General features: G+C 43.2%; 1 protein-coding gene across 1 annotated transcript in view; it reads right to left on the minus strand.

The window, feature by feature from the left end:
* Window positions 1-818: 818 nt before the first annotated feature.
* LOC146314596 (prospero homeobox protein 1-like) overlaps window positions 819-17,409 on the minus strand; it is a 49,718-nt gene continuing 33,127 nt past the window's right edge. The window contains exon 5 of the mRNA XM_084737170.1: window positions 819-3,197. Within this exon, the coding sequence (XP_084593296.1) occupies window positions 3,012-3,197 (186 nt within the window). The 3' untranslated portion in view covers window positions 819-3,011. The remainder of the gene's footprint in view (window positions 3,198-17,409) is intronic.

Raw genomic sequence — 17,409 nt, forward strand, 5'->3', positions numbered from 1 at the left:
AATGTCTGTTTATGAGTCATAAGAAATCATTAATAGTCTTTTCGTAGATGGAGTAAATGTAACAGTTAAAGTCTGGCAGGCAGTGAACTCCAGCTCCAGAGGGTGTATTTTCAAAGCAGTGGGCTTTTGTTTTCAGGATAACAGACTTAACTTTACATTAACTGACAACTGACAGTTATAAACAGCTGCACAACAACTTACAGTGTAGGACTTGTAGTTGCTTGTTATTGAGAAATTACAATGTTGTGCTCATCTTGTGCCCTGCAGTGTTCCTGCAGCCTGCCTGAACTTCCTCGAGTCAGTGGATGGGCGGGACGGGGGGAAACAACTCACTTCAACCACAGACTGTCCATTAAATAGGATTTCAACTTGCTATTTGGACTGCACTGCTTATTTTTGGATGCACAATTGTTACATATTGCTCTTGAGATGGAGCATAAAATTAATAAAACACTAGATGTACAACTCAAGTGTAAAAAATCTGGGATTAGAATCTCAGGTGAGAGTGGAAGGAATGGGATTTAACAAACTAGTCAATTAATCCTTAAAATAAATGTCAGGTTAATCAATAATGAAAATAAATGTTAGTGGTAGCTCTAGTTTTAAGCTAACTTTTTTTAGCTTCAATTTCTGGAAACAACAACAAAAAAAGTGTTTTCCTTTCAGTTTGATAAAGTGGATACACTTAAACACTACAGTACCCACAAGCCTCAGCTGCTATTGCCAGTCAGAGGAATGAATCAGAACTGTGTGGTCGCAAATATAAACAAAACATTGTGTCATAGTTTCCAAAATCATCTCACATTGACTCAAAGCTCTGAAAGTGGATTGTTTCTTCAATTGCAGAAAATTTTATTGTGGTTTTATTTGGACTGAAATAGTCATTTTTGGACACGCAGTTGTTACATATTGCTCCTTTATAGCCTGAGAGGGTGGCTAAAATTAATAAAACACTAGACACACATGTAAAACTCAAGTGGAAAATCTGGGAATAGAATCTCAGGTGAAAGTGAAAGGAATGGCGCTCAACGAAACGGGCACAGTGGCTCCGATAGGATCTCACTCCGGGCCTTAAAAAGCTGCCGGTTTGGGACGGAGGGACAGAGTAGAGGGTTTCAGGTGCGTGTCGCTCCTCGCTCTGCGCCTTTGTCCCCGCTCTTTGTAGTGCTGAGAGCTTCTCCATCTACCCCCGGGGTGAGAGCTCACCTCTGACCTCGTATTGTTGCCGTGAGAGACGAGCTAGATCACTGAGAGGCAGGTGAACATGGAGGGAAGGAGCCGTGTGTGCGTGTGTTGTTTGTGGGGGAAGTTCCACTCGAAGTAGAATTAATGAACGCCCGAGTTTCAGCTTATATTCACCCCTCTCTTTGCCCTCCTTGAATTCCTCTCTGTAATGCTTCTATTCGCATGTATTCAATTATCTATTGTTTCAGCGACGCTGTACTTTAGATTGCCACAGTATTCTGATATATTCAAGTATCAACTGCTATTGAAATAACTTCATAATGTAATTTACACCTCATATAGGCTAATCACAATAAAAGCCTGCCATATAAACAGGTCATCTCACGCATGAGCTATTCAGTGAACAGTGCTATAAAAAGACAAAAAACTATGCAGTTATTATTGTGTGTATTCACCAATCCTGACAGATAATAAGATTTATTTGATAGCTGAACAAATGGCTCGTTCAGTAAGAGCAGTTTAGTTATCAAAGCTGGAGTGGCTACGGAAATTTAGCTGATTAAAAAAACAGCAAGTCACGTGCCAAAAAGGCCACACTTCTTCTGCATATTTCTATACTTCTGCACCGTTTACTTCATGTGTTGTCGCCTGACTCCTTTGCCAGTATTTGTTGCCTGACTGGTCCTGCGCAGGACAGGCTAGTCACTACAGAGAAGCCCGCTCTGATGGCCCTCTATTAAAACCTCAAATAGAAACACTTTCCAGGCAAGTTGCCCCAGACCCTGACCACCAAAAATAAAACAAAACAAAACCAAAGTCCACTTCGGAGATGGACAAACAGAAACAAGAGTAAGGAAGGAGAAGGATGGAAACTGGGGAGGTAAAATATTCCAGAATCTAAAACTCTTGTGGAATAATATTAATAGCAATAATTTATTTTTTTTTCTGCAATGGCATCAAGGGACAAACAAATCTCGAAGTGCCAATCTTCAGCAAGCAGTGGTGACAAATAATAATAATCATAAACAACAACAATAATAATAATAATAATCAAAAAATAATAATGTACAGCCAATAAACACAATGCCCTACTTGCAGGGAAAACACACTTCAAAACATGGTAGAGCTCAGTAGCTATTTGAAACCAGTCCAAGTCCCACAGACTAGTACAGACCAGTACCACGAGTCCAGTCTTAGTCCAGTCAATAACCTCACTAGGCCTTGTTTTTGTGTGCATGTGTGTGTGTGTGTGTGTGTGATCTTCAGTAGCACAGTCTACTGGGCACCCACTTGGCGGGGACAGTTCATTTGGACACCCCTGGGCGCCACGAGTAAAGTCTTTAGGGAACCCAGGTTATGTTCTTAGTTGTGTAACAGAGAGAACTCCTTCCACACACACTGAGGACTTAGTTAGTGTTGATCATAAAACAGGCCAGAAAAACGGATGAGGGTTCACACGGTCAAAAAAAAAAAAAAAAAAAAAAAAAAAAAACACCCAGTAAGATTTAGAGTCTCTTCAGTTCAGAATCATAGAAAAACAAAACAAATAATAATAACCATCATGATAATTATCATATAAGAACAACAACACAATAGCTAGGTCATTTAGGAACTGCCACAGAGGCTTCAGATCGGGAATGCTACTTCATAACTTTCATACATTCAAAAAAATTTTAAAATAAAAAACAGGAAATCAAAAGTAAAGTTGGGGAAAAAGGGGAAAAAAAAAAGAGAATATCATTTTGAAATTCTATGAAATCAGAGAAAATAAAAAAAAAAGCGCAAAGCGTTGAGCGAGGAGGAGGAGGAGGAGGAGGAGGAGAGATTTACTCATGTAGAAGCTCTTGGAGACAGTTGGGGGACTTGAAGACCTCGGGGACCTCGCTGTCCAGTTTGCAGATGACCTTGTAGATGGCCTTCTTCCAGGACGGGTCCACGTCTTTGCCGGCCACGATGGCGTTGAAGAACTCCCTCAGTGTGATCTCGGCCACCTCCAGGAAGCGATCGGGGACCTTTTGCAGAAACGAGAAGGGAGGAAATGGTTATTTTTCTATGAAAGTGAATTGACGACAAAATGTTTGAGTGAGTGCAAAACAAATTCTGAGCGCTGTTCAGTTTGATTTTAAAGAGCACATTAAGGTTGGCATGATACCAGAATTTTCAACTTTTTTTTTTTTTTATAGCTTCTGTACTTTCAGTAGTACTGCATGTACAATCAACAGAGATGATATTGTTTCAAACATGTTTTCAGAAAAGTATAGATACTTTTTGCAACTGCAGAATTAGTTTTGAGCGTGCAGTCCTGATCATGCACCTGCTTGTTGCTGAGTCTCTCAACTTCAGTTTCGCTCATGATTGTTTTTCTTTAAAAGGTTCTAATAATTAATTTTCCCTGTTAAATTTTTTCCTAAAAAGGAAAAAGAAGAAACATGATGGGTACTTTGATAGTTCCTTAAGTATTTTATTGTAAACTGCCATTACAAAATTCCTTTATGTATCACAGCATAGAAACACAGGAATTTGATTGATAACTTGAGAGACTATAGGTTTATATTGGAACTGCAATGATTACTTGATGAATCAATCAGTCCAGTGGTTCTCAATCTGTGGGTCTAGACCCAGAAGGGGGTCATGAGATGATTTCTGGGGGTCTTCAGATGGTCTTTGAATCATTTCAGTTGTCTTTTTTTCAGGCAAAACTATCAAACGTTTGCTGGTTCCAGCTTCTTATCTGCTTTTCTCTGCCAGTTATGACAGCAAATAAAGAGTGTTTGAGTTTTGGACAGTTGGTTGGGTAACAGAAGCACTCTGAAGATGTCACTTTGCACTCTGGGAAATTGTGCAATGTACATTTTAAACATTTTCACACTTTTTTAAACATTTCAACTAAACGACTAATTGAGCAATTAAAAATAAAATCATCAGCACATTGATCGATAATGAAAATAATGATGTGTCCGGATAGGTTGTATAGATCCAGATAAAGAAAAACATGTAAATGCAATCTGTAAGTCCTTTGTGATGAGAATGTGATCAGATCTGCCTGACCACATCTGGAGGTCGTCTGGCTTACTTTATTCAGACAACCTGGATAACTCCAGGTGTAAATGGGGTGGTATTGATAACTTAAAGATACTACAGGTTTATATTATGGCCACCATTAGATTGTTTTTTAGCTTCGGTATCTGGAAAAAATAAGTGTTCACTGTAAACACTACAATACCCACAAGCCTCAGCTGCAGTTTACAAAAGAGGAACAAATCAGAGCTGTTTCAAATCCAGAAGGCCTTGTGGCCACACAAATGAGCAAAACAGTGTGTTGTGGTTGCCAAAATCATCTGATTGACTCAAAAAGTTTTATTTATATAGGTTCTATATAGTTTCTGTTGCCACTCTCTGTTACCAATTTACACAGCATCATTTTTAGCTCAGCAACGGATCTTTCTGAAATGCTCCTTGGGGGTCGTAGTTAACTTCTCTTGATACTTTTTTTATGTACCTAGGTTTGTGCGTTTGCCGTTTTATCAAAGAATATAGCATTTTCTAATGCAGTTGCTCATCCTTTGTACTGATGAACCAGGAGAATTTCCCATTGCAGCCTTTGAAGCGCTCCAGCTGCCAGTCACCTAACAGTGTCTGTGCAGAAAATGAACTGGACTCTTACATCTGGAAACCTGTATCCTCAGAAGAACTCCCTCCCCTTCACAGCTCTGTCACTTTGCAGCAGTGTTTGCTTGCACTATGCTCATCTCCACCCTTGCAGGATATGTTCATATTTTCACAGTGGATGTAAAACCATAAATCTCCGATCTCTTGAGTATCTACTTCCTTAAAAGCCAATTGAGGCGTCAGCCTGAGAAAAGTCACTTCTTGTGAATTCTCAGGTTTCTCACACCTCCCACTTCCCTCCCCGCAACACGGTGAGCGTGACATCTTTATGAGTCCCACTGTAAATCTGTGACCAAACAAGAAAGCGGAGCTGAGTGAAGAGCGGCGGAGAGGTGCTGGCGAAAGAGGAAGTACTAAATGCTTTGGGAACGGGGAGACACGCCGCCTCTTTAGTGTCCCTGACAGCAGCGCTCACCGACACCATGGAGATGATTAGTCTGGCAAAGATCTGTGACACCTTCCCCCAAGCCAACACTCTGTCACACACACACACTGATGCAGGCGTGAGCACACACACCAGTGCACACACCTCCTTGTGCCAAGGAGATGACACATCCTGTACTGTTACAGAGCTCTACATAATGCTCGCTACACACACACACGCACACACACACTAGCTACCCTGGTGTATTTGGCTGAGTCTCTTTCCTCGACTCAAAGCTCCAGGGCGACGCAGCCTTCAGGGGTCACCTGCTTGGATAATGCTGACTGTCTCCCTGCCCGCCTCCCTTGATGCTCACACACACACACAAACACACACACTGTCACACACACACACACATATACAGCAGCTTGCCCAAATGCCTGACAGTGCGCACTCCGCTCCGCTCCTCTCCTCCAGTGTCCTGCAGATACTCATCAGGAGTGTCAGGACACAGCAAGGTTAGTGGCCACTGGAACACACACAGACGGACATGTACACACACACACACACACACACACACACACACACACACACTCACATATACACACTTGCACACACATGGGACAGCCACCCGCCCCCCTCGGGGTGATGAATGGAGGCTAAGATGCCCGTGTGTCTGGTGTGTGTGCATATCTCTGTCCACTGCTCGAGTGAAAAGGTGAGTCGTGAATAAGGAGCTTGTGCGGTGTGTGTATATGTCTGTGCGCGTGTGTGTGTGTTTGGCAGAGAGAGAAAACACACAAGCTAACCCAATTCCCCAAATATTGAATTCCCCTCTGGTGCGATAGAAGAGGTGGATATAATTCATTGTTTGGACCGCTGTCGTCTCTGAAATACTGGCACAATGACCCCGCTGCGAGGGCAGCTCTCCGTCTCTATGCGTTGTGGGCATGCGCACCCTTTTCCCAAAAGACCTCGCCGCTAACGGGCCGGTGCAGCGCGGCGCCCTCGCCGTTAGACGCAGGGAGTGCCGCATTACTAAGAATATTCCTGCATGGAATTTCTCCTGACGTTTTGACTATAAAAGGACAGCAAAACGCTGACTGCAAGGAGAAAGCAATGTCAAGGAGAAAAGGGTATTGGTATTTCAGATCCTCTTGACTGAGCGAGCGCGAGAGAGTGAGAACGGGAGGGGGGGGGATGGCAAGAGAAGGAGGGGCCGAGAAGAGTCTAAGGAGAGACAGAACAGAGGGAGTTATTCCTGTCCCACAAGCCTTTGTTTCGCGACTACGTGTGAGCGAGCTGCCTCCTGACCAGCAGTGAGCCTTAACTGTTTGCAACCCCTCCCTTGTCCCACTCACTCACTCCCCCCTCTTCATCTCTCTCTCTAGGGTCAGCTGTTGGGCCTTTGTTCCAGAGGCATTGTGGGGGATTATCCAGTGTGGCCGTTCATTCGCTCGGCTGTCCGGTAAATGGGGCCAATCGCGTGGCTCACAATCCTTCATACATATTTCATAGGGCTTTTTAACAACTTCTCAGCAGAGCCCAAAATTAAAGGACAGATGTACAAAGAGGGGAGGAGAGAGGGAGGGAGGCAGCGGTAGATGGAGGGTTGTGTGAGGGTGGAATGACGCCTGGAAAAGGCAAACAAGGTGACTGAGAGTGAACCACACGTACGCCAGCTAAATTTGAAAGTGCACCTTTTTCTCTTTGGATTTAGGTCCGCACTACACTTGCGTTTTTCTCACCTGGAGAAACTTTTGGAAAAACTGTTATTATTTGCCTGCTTCATGTTATTTAGGGTTCAAACTGATGCCGAATGTTTATGTGTCTGCAGAAAGTGTCTGTTTATGAGTTGTAAGAAATTATTAATAATCTTTTAGAAGGTTTAGATGTTTATCACGGTTGAATTGAGCAATTTGTGAATGGAGTCTGGCAGGCAGTGAACTCCGGCACCAGAGTGTGTATTTTTAAGAGCTTTTGTTTTCAGGATAACAGGCTTAACTTTACATTGATAGACAGCTGACAGTTATAAACAGCTGATCAACTTACAGTGTTGGACTCTTTGTCACTTGTTACAATTACATTGTTGCGCTCGCCTGCAGTGTTCCTGCAGCCTGCCTGAGCTTCCTTGAGTCTGGGAAGGAAGGGACGGGGGAAATGGCTTGCTCGTGTATTAAATAGGGATTCACTTTAATCTGCATTTGTGTTTATTTTTGCTAGACACCTTTGCAGTCATGACATAGAGATTTGCCAGAGGGTCTCAGTGTAGTAGCACAGGAAACACTGTTTGCTTGGTCATGTGAACATCAGAGTAATGAACATCTTGTCAAAGTAAGTGTGTATGAATCTGAATGAAAGAGGACTGGGGTTTAGACCTGTCACCATAATTACTTTTTTTATGATTTATCAAGGTCAGCAAAAATTAACAAGGTCATGTCCATCTATCATACGAAACTGCCTGTAAACATGCGTTTGTTTACAAGAATGTCACAAACATTTTATCCAACACGTTTCCAGAATAAGCAGCAGGGTTTTCCTTGACTCCTCTAATTTTTTAAAAAATTTAAGATAAAGTCTTCATAGTCAGTAATCAACTGATGATCACTATTAATTACAACAGCCAACCCTATTTCTTCCCATGTAGAAGGACCCCTGTTGGTCCCCAGACCCCACTTTGAAAACCAATGCATTACAAGACTACAACAAAAAACCTATGCTGAGAAATGCTTTGCTGTATTTTCTGTTTCTAGCTGGCTGCAACGTTTGAATATTTTTGAGAATTAAAATTTTACTGCTCTATGTACTTGCAGTGAAAATGATCTTAACAACAATATTGTTAAGCGAAAGTTTTTCTGGGACAATACGTCACGGCACACAAACTTTCTGCTGACAAAATTGTATACCCTTCTGAAAAATAAAGGGTTTTGTTCTGAGTGAAGGTGTGAGGAAGAGAGGGAGGATGGAAGTGTGTCCAAAAAAACAAAAGCTTTCATGAAAAGGGATATTACTGTTGCTCTACCCCTGTGTAACACAATATGAAAGGAGGAAGACAGAGGGGGAAAAAAAGGAGAGAAAAGAATCAGCAAAAGGAGAAAAAGCACACGTTTCCCTAACCTTTGCATTGTGCTGCGTGTTGGGTAAATGCCAAAGACGAAAGATGAAAGAAAGAGGGAGAAAGAAAGACAGAAAAAGAGCGAGGGACTTCTCCGGCAAGAGGCAGCGATGAGGCAGTTAATCACTCTCATTCACTGACTCCCCCCTTCTCCCCCATTCTCTCCACCTCTCTCCATCTCCCTCTCTCGTGACAGGTTGCTTTGAGACAGAAGGATAAGCTCTTTTTCAGAGAGAGGGAATCGGATTTCCTGCTTTTTGATGAGATAATAAAATATGACGGAGGACAATAGGAGCCTGTGGACGGCTTGCTGGGAGCTATTCACTCCAGCAGTGGCCCCTGTCTTAAGACTGCTTAGACAAACGTTTAAAAAGGTAGCCAGGGGCCCGAGCCCTCGAATAAAGGCTACTGTTACACACGCTGCGTTTGTGTGTGCGTGTGTGTCTTTGCATGTGTTTGGGTAAAGCCTGAGAAATCTCCTCTCTCTCGGTGACTCAGGGTTGGCTGTTTGTTTGGCCAGCGTGTTTCTCCCCCTTGCTTTTGGGAACTGTCAGGAGATGTATTGCACCTTCTATTTGCACAGCGTTGGCCAAACAAGACGAGACCCTGGAAGATAAGGCCGTGTGTGTAAGTGAGTGTGTGTGCTAGCGAAGCTGTAGCCTTGAAGGATGAAATGCAGGGACACAACAGAAGCCCCCGCTGCCAGCCAGGTTAATTCCTAACCCCAGCTCAGCCTGGGAATACCGACACTTCCCATGCTTTTTGGTCATTGCATTTGTTTGTGTGTGTGTGAGATACGGAATTTAAAGATTTTTTTTTTTTTAAATACTATTGACAGGGACCTGTAGTGTTATTTATCCATTGAGATTGTTTTGGTGTGAGTTGCTGAGTTTTTGAGATAGAAAAGGCCTTAGAGATGTTTGCTTTTTCTTGAATATAATGGAGCTCGATGACTCTTGGCTTGTGGTGCTCAAAGTGCAAAAAAAATTCATTTGGAAAAACTCAACAGCAGTGTCTCTTTCTAGAAATCATGAACCAGCTACTCAAGATAATCCACAGACCTTGTTTGTTGGGAGGTTCATGTAGGAACTATTTTCTCTCTACCATTCGCAAACCGTGTCACAGTGCAGAAGGATGGTGGCCGGTTGGAAAATTTTAAAATATTGCCCAAGCCTAGAAGGAAGCATGTATGCATGTGTCTGTGCATGAGATGTAAACCTTAATGGCATCCTCTTTGGCTAAAATTAGTAAATACACTTTCTTTCTGCACAGTGATACAGTTGATGGGTGTAGTTTGGGAGAAAGAAAATAGTTCCTACATGAAACTGCGCACACCAAGGTCTGTGGATTATCGTGAGTAATGGGATCATGATTTCTGGAAAGAAACACTGCTGTTAAGTATATTTTTGGCTCTTTGAGCGCCAAAGCCTAAGTGCCATCTAGTTCCATTACATTCAAGAAAAAGCAGGTATATCCAAAACACTGCAACTCACACCAGAACTATCTAGATGGACAAACAGCACTACAGGCAAGAGGAAAAATACGCATTTTTGATTTTGGGGTGAACTGTCCCTTTAAGAATATTCTCACTTCTGCTGACAGCGAGACATACGTTTAAAAACAAGAGTTGAAACTGAAGTTGAGAAGGCCTGTGACATTTCTGTGAGTCAAGCCAGAGCTTCCTGAACCTCAAACACACACACACACACACACACACACACACACACACACACACACACACAGGCCCCTGTGCCTCACGTATCTGCTCTGATCAATAATCTACAAAGGCCTTGATAAGCCCTTGGCCCACACTGTCACTTTAGGCAAACACAACCCATTTCCCCTTTCTTCCTACCCCTCGCTGTGCTTGTCCCCAGCCCCCTCTCCCGCTGATAAGACTGTGCCATGGCTGAAGAGTCCGACCAACTAGCGAGGAAAAGAATGGACAGTGGATCCTTCGCTTGATCATTTCCTTCCTAAGCTCTTAAATGAGCAATATATAACAATTGCATGGCTAAAAATGAGTACTGCAGCCCAAATAGCAAGTTGGAGCCATGGATGGTATTTTAAATAAGTTGAAATCCTTTTTAATATACAGTTAATGGTTTAAATGAGTTGTGTTCCCCAGCTCCTCCTCCTCAGACTCGAGGACGCTCAGGCAGGCTGCAGGAACACTGCAGGAGCAGATTGCAAATTGCAGTATTGTAATATAAACATAAGTGACAATCAGTCATACACTGTAAAATCATCAGCTGTTTTTAAACTGTCAATTGGCGTCAATGTAATGTTTAGCCCGTTGTCCTGAAAACAAAAGCCCACTGCTTTGAAAACGCACACTCTTGAACTTCACTGCCTGCCAGGCTTCATTAAGTAATTGCCCAAGTTAACCGTTACACACGTCCACTCCTTCTAAAAGATTATTCATGATTTCTTATGAATCATAACCAGACACTTGCTCATTTGGCAAACATGCGGCATTATTTGAGCTCCAGTTGATGTGAAATGGCCAAACAATAACACACAAGTTACAGGCCGGAACAGAAATTTCAAAGGACACTGCAGCTGTAGCGTTGTGTCAGTTCAATTTAGCATGTCTCCTTAATCTCTGATGACATATCATTGTTGTTTTATGATTTATTACAGTAAATATAGTACAAATTTCTCCTTTAATTTTCTCAATCTTTTCCTGAATTCCTCTCAAATGTCTCATCTCTGAAGTGTGCGTTTTTCTCCATGCTTAAAAACAGAACTACTGGGACGGGAAACAGGCCTCAAAGCTGAGCAAACACCAACCACCCTCACTCCACTGATAGCCTTGAGAACATGGAGCCTTGAGGGGCTGTTGTGTATACATGTACGTGTGTGTGTGTGTGTGTGTGTCTTGCTGTCTGGTCTGTGTACGTATGTGAGCACAAGCGCTAGCGTCACATGGGCTCTTCTCAAGGTGCACCTCTGCCAGGGAGTCAAGGACAGGACAGGGTCAAAGACGCTGATGAAGTCGCTCTCCTATCCCGTCTTCCTTGCTCCTCCCTCCATTCACCTTTACTCGCCTCAACCACCCCCCAAACACACACACACACACACACACACACACAAGTCACGTTTCCATCACTTCAGAGGGCATTACATTTTCTTACATTAATTTTCTGGAAGCTTACTCTTAACCCTAATCCCAACCCAGACCCTTGCTTTAACCTAAACCTGACCCTTACCCTAAAGCTAACCCAAGTCTTAACCCTAAAATTGAATACACTGATTTACATTAATTTCCTGGAGACTTACACACTCACAGTGTGGGGACTTGCATCCCCATAAGCGAGTCCCCACAATGTGAGCCTGTAAACAGATTTATGTCTGTACAACATGAGTAATGCACAGCCACACTCGCACACACAAGCTGAGAATTCATATCATATCAGGGCCTCTTTGACATGTCTTTCCTCCCCTCTTGCCATCCCCTCTCTTCATAAACATTGGGGGTTGTGTTGGTGCTAGCTCAATCAAGCCAAACAACAGACCCGGACAACAGAGAGAAAAATAATCTGTACTCAGAAGAATTGCAAACAGCAGGGGGAAGCCAGAAATCACAGTTCAAGCCCTCGTTTAGAGACTTAAAAATTCATCGTCTGAGCTTGTATGGCGCACACATGGGTGAGAGAAAACGATCTAAATGAAGGGTGGGGGGGGGGTCACGGAGCGCTGTAACAGGGCCTCTGGAGGTCAGGAAGTCAACCCAGCTCAGAGAGCAGGAGGCAGAAGGGAAAGAAAGGAGCAAGGGAGTCTGGAAGATAGGAACGGGACATCTGGAGAGGAGGAGAACAGAGGGAGGGAGGGAGAGGAAGAATAGAAGGGGTAGGGAGGAAGGAGGGTGTGGGTGGGCGGGCAAACAATAAAGGATGGAGAGCAAGGAGCTGCAGCAGCGAAGGAAGGAGGGAGGATAATGGAAGATGGATGGATGGATGGATAGATAGAAGGAGAGAGGAAGGAAGGGCAAGTGAGAACAAGATGGCAGGAGAAGAAAGAAAAATAATAAACTGCAGATTGGATTGAAGGAGGGAGAGTTTGGCATCAGCAGGGGAAATGAGAAGTGTGTGTGTGTGTATGTGAAGGGGGGGTTGCTTTGACACATCTGCAGCTCTGATGCACGCCCTGGTCATTTTGGCATGAGTCCCTTTGCCACGCTTCATTAGTCTCTTGCACGCACGCACACACACACACACACACACACACACACACGAAGGGAGACCAAAATGGTCCAGAAATAATGACATAATCAGCAGCTGTGCCACAGAGCAGGCTGCCCCTCACAAGGTGACCAGGGACAGAAGGAGGGAGGAGAGGGGAGAAGAAGGGAGGAGGAGGAGGAGGAGGAGGAGGAAGGAGAGGAGGAGGGGGAGTACTGGTGGAAAAGCAGGGAGGAGAGAGAGTCAAGTGTTGGATGAGCGCAGTGAGAGGATATGTTTGTGTGTGTGTGTGTGAGCAGGTGAGAAAAGGAGAGAGGGGATCATGTAGTTCTTTATGTTTAAGTGATTCCTTGCCACCCCTGGTGCCCCAGGCTCTACACACAGCTCTGGTCATTTAATCAGTGCGCAGAATAAAGTGGCTTATTCTCACATACACACGCACACATATGAGCGCACACACCACACACACACACACCATGCGGTGAAGAAAAGACCTGTCAGGCTACGTCAAACGGGGGCCCTCAATAGCCCCCGGCTATTCACTGAGAAGCAGATGATCCTGCTCTCTATTCTTTTCTTCCCCTAAACTCTTCTCACTACGAGAACTAAAAAGCCAAGACAAGTTGTAAATGATGCTCACATCACAGCCGTAATGTCAAATAATTTCTGATTTGTTAGAATACTTTTTTTTTTTTTTAAAGACCTTCAATAGATATGTTTGCCACAGAGACCAACCAAAAAGCAGAGATGCACCGACCACTTAAAATAACTTTTATATTTTCTCCAAAAGTGCTCCAGGTTACTGCCAGGCCTTGTCCTCTTGTCCTCTCTCCCTCTGCACCTTTTCCTTTTCCAACATTTTTTCTCTCCTCCTGTTTTCTCTCACATTTTGTTGCCCTCCTTACTCACGTCCTCTCCTCCTTTTCTCCTTCTCTTCTTTCCATAACTCTTTTCTTTATCCTGCTCTTCGAGTTTATGCAGTGACATGCTAGCATGCATGGTAGAAAGTATTGTCGATGAAAACTGACACTGATCTGTAGATTATGACGGGACACTGTTTCTGGACAGACATGTTGCTGCTTAATTTTGTAATGCAGTGAGCACCACAAATGGAAGGACATTAATTTGTATTGTTTTGGGGAAGCCGCCCGGTTAGCCCAGTGGAACAAAAACCCTGGAGCGTTTACCCCCTTGGTGTGGACCAAACAACCACAGTCTGGTCTGCCTTGAAGGGAGGGGTGTCGGACCGCTGTCAAGTGAACTCCTGCAGGGTTTATAACATATTTAAACCAATCATAGAAGCATATGTGTCATTTCATTGATTAAAAAATGTTCTCTTCCTGGTTTGGTGACTGGTGAACTAGTCATGTCTAGTCTAGTCATGCAGAAATGCCTGCATCATTAAATTATTAATACCTGCTGTCTTAGTTGACGTTCATATGCACCATCCTCTAAAGTTTGCTGATATTCGCTCCAGATCAACACCAACATGAACCTGACGGTGCTCCATGATGTACGATATTCAGGTAGAAACTGGGCCGTTTGTTGTCTGTGTGACCAACAATCAAACTTTCCACAGCATGACTTACAATGACTTACAATTTCTGGACCGGTTGAGTTTTGCCTTTGTGAATGCAGCCTGGACCAGCTGGAAAAAGATTGTTATCATCCTCGCATTGTTTCAAATGAGGAACCGTACCTTTAGGCGTGAAACCGCCCCTAGAGATGGAGATCCCTACACTTGAGTAAACAAAATTGAAACTATCTGTCCAAGTTTCTGCAAAAAAAAAGCTCACAGTCTCATGGCTCCTGTAGAGTAATGACGGACGGTTGAATGAGAATCCGAATCCGTCGCTGAACCCTACGTCTCACTCCGTATCTATGATCATCTGTCACATCTGTGATTCAGTTCACGCTGCGGATGATAAATACGAGCGTGCGACATAAGACGGCTCCTCTCCTCGGGTCATCATTACCGCTTTAATTGTACCATCTCTGTAGAAAACAGAAGCTGGTAGGCAAAAGCAGGTGCAAACGCACACACGCAAGTACTCATTATTTATTGCTGTATGATGATAAATGCACATGTAGTGAAGTTTGGCGCACATCAACCTTTTCTCAACGTAAACAATAGAGATTAGGAGAATGACAATAGATATGAGGGGGAGAAGGCGGCGGGTTAGAGGAGGTGTGTGTATGACTAGTTGACATGAACCCACTGGCAAATTGTATCGGTTGTATTTTTGGCAGCTCTGAACCTAAATCTATACCGCCAGCTCCTTTCATCTCTCTTCTCTACCTTCTACCTCCTTTTGTCTTCAGTCGCTCTTCAAAGAGAACCCTAGAGCCTTTTACTCAGAGCACCACACCTGTGTGCAAGTGAGTGTTTACTTGAGTATGTTTCTAGTTGCGCGTCTCTGTGTCTTTGCCTGTGCATCCAGTGCAACGGCCGTGACCTTTTCACCTCAAATTCCCTGAGGTCGAACCCCGGTCAAAGACACACGCCCCGTATGCAAACACCCACCATGCCCTCTACGTGGTGAGAAACCCCAAAAAAAGAACGGGAGTGAAGGAGTGGAAGACAGGGAGGGGAAAAAGCAGAAGGAGGAGGAGGAGAAAACAGACATTAGCCTCTCTGGGTGGAGAACAAATGGAGCCCCGAGAGGGACGTGAAGAGGAGGAACGAGGGAGTGAGGGGGGAAGGAGAGGTGAAGCACACAATGCTATGGGGCACGGCGGTTGGACAGACAGCATCTGCTCTCGGCTCTCTGTGGCTCTGGTTAATGGATGGAGAGTTGGAGAGACACCGAGAGAGAGAGAGAGAGCGGGAAGGAGGGAGACGGAGAGACAGCGGGAGGAAAAAGCTGGGGAGTTTGGGAGCAAAAAAGTCAAACTTTCAACCATGTTTTGGTCGTAATAAAGTGACTAGATTACTGAAATGAAAACTAGCAACATTTCCAGTTCAGTGGTCAATATATCATTAAAATATCCCGTGTTATTATCTATGAAATTTAAATAAATGGGGCAACTCCGGTTTCACATATTTCGACTGGTAACTGTTGTACTGTAGTAAACTTTTATGATAAATAATGCACTATTCAGTCCCTCCAACAAGGTGAGACGTTACCATAGCAACAATTAACGCAAATTCAACTAGTCCCCTTGAATTCTGCACATCCTTGCAATCTTTCTGCAAAATCTGACCAATCATAGCAGCTTCCTGTGAGCCCCACCAGTCATAGCAGTCCCCAAACGTCATACGCGTCCGTCTCACTGAACTGACTCAATGTTTTATTATTTACTTTTTTGAATTTTTATTTCTTGTATTTTGTTCAGAGCACTGAAAAATTACAAGGCTTGTCATGGTCATTGACGTTCATGAATGCTCTGTGCACTTTTGTATTTAATAATTTTGTTCTTGCCGTTTTAGCTGAGTTTGAGGAACAAAAAGATTTAGCTTCTTTGTGGAATGCCCCCCAGGAGCACTTCTTCATTTACAAATGAAGCATATTTTGTTAGAATTTTTGTAATCCTGAGGCTTTTTGGTAAGGTTACTTTGACTCAGAACAGAGTGCAGTTTTATTTCACTGGAAGAAGTTGCATTTGATTTTTAATGAGTTGTACAAATAAAACTGCCACTTTTTTTTTTTTCTTTTTTGCAATTTTTACTTGCTCCCTAAAACCTAAAGTATCTAATTTTCTTAGAAAGCTCCAGGCATTTTAGGCTGCAACAATCACAAAAAGAAGTCATTGAAATCCTGGAGGGACTGACTATTAGACATAATACTTTGGTCAACAGATTCCCATTGCTTTCCCCATTTTTGTATTTTATCTCAAAAACACTGTTTGGAATAATAAAGTGGCAGGCTTTGTTATCATACATGTACCTTTTCTCCTCTATCTCCTCCACTCTCCTTCCTGTCAGGCCTTCCTCCTCACTTCCACTCTGCCTGGCTTTAAAGACATTTGTGGTGATGTAGTGGATTCACTTGCTAGATTCTGGACAAGTTTTCCACAGCAGTTTTCTCTAAAACTAGTGCGAGCAAGTAGTTAACAGTAGAAGAAGAGGAAGAGGAGTTATGGTTTTGGACTTACAGCAATTATATTGCGTGTAAAATGCCCCTGCTGTCAAAGCGTGTTATCAGTGTTTAGTCGGATGATGGATGCTACAGTTGTAATTAAAGAGACTTCTGCATGCAGCAGCAGAGTTGCATCACAGAGTAGCAGAAATGAGATTTAAAACATAACGCTCTAGACCACGGTGAATTTAGTTTAAGGTTGAATATTTAACAGCCGCTGGAGTTAAATGTACAACTCAACACTAACTTCACTGTGGTATGCTATATGCTAATCACACAGGTTGCTTATTGACATCTGGATATGTTTGCATAGACTGAAATCCACCGGAAGGGTATTTATACAGATTCCCAGCATCATCTAACAGTTGTGAGATGTGGGCAGACATGAAAGAGAGTATTCTGTTGTTCAGGACATTACTGTGAAGGCGTTAGTCGCTGTTAACGTGTCAAAACTTGGGGTAATGTGGACGCAATCTTGACAACATTACAACCATCATCTGTGGACATCCGCACCAGTTGTTGCAGTCAGGGGGACGTTTGATTGACCTGCAACTTGAAACTAGAAATTAACCAACTTTTTAAACTTTTGTATATGTATGTGCTAATTCACAAGTACCATTTTCATTGCCCCCAAATTACTTGCCGATAAAAAGTTGCAGGTAGTTTCAAAGAAAGTTCAAATGTGTGAAATGGTAATTACCACCTACTAAATGAGAATGGTACTGGCTAATTATCACATACTTAACCATGAAGTTTTGGGGTAATTAATAAGAAATTTTAAATATGTTCATTGGTAATTACCACCTGTTTACC

This window comes from Lutjanus erythropterus, chromosome 15 (assembly GCF_056507025.1).
Source record: "Lutjanus erythropterus isolate fLutEry1 chromosome 15, fLutEry1.hap2, whole genome shotgun sequence".
NCBI lineage: Eukaryota > Metazoa > Chordata > Actinopteri > Lutjaniformes > Lutjanidae > Lutjanus > Lutjanus erythropterus.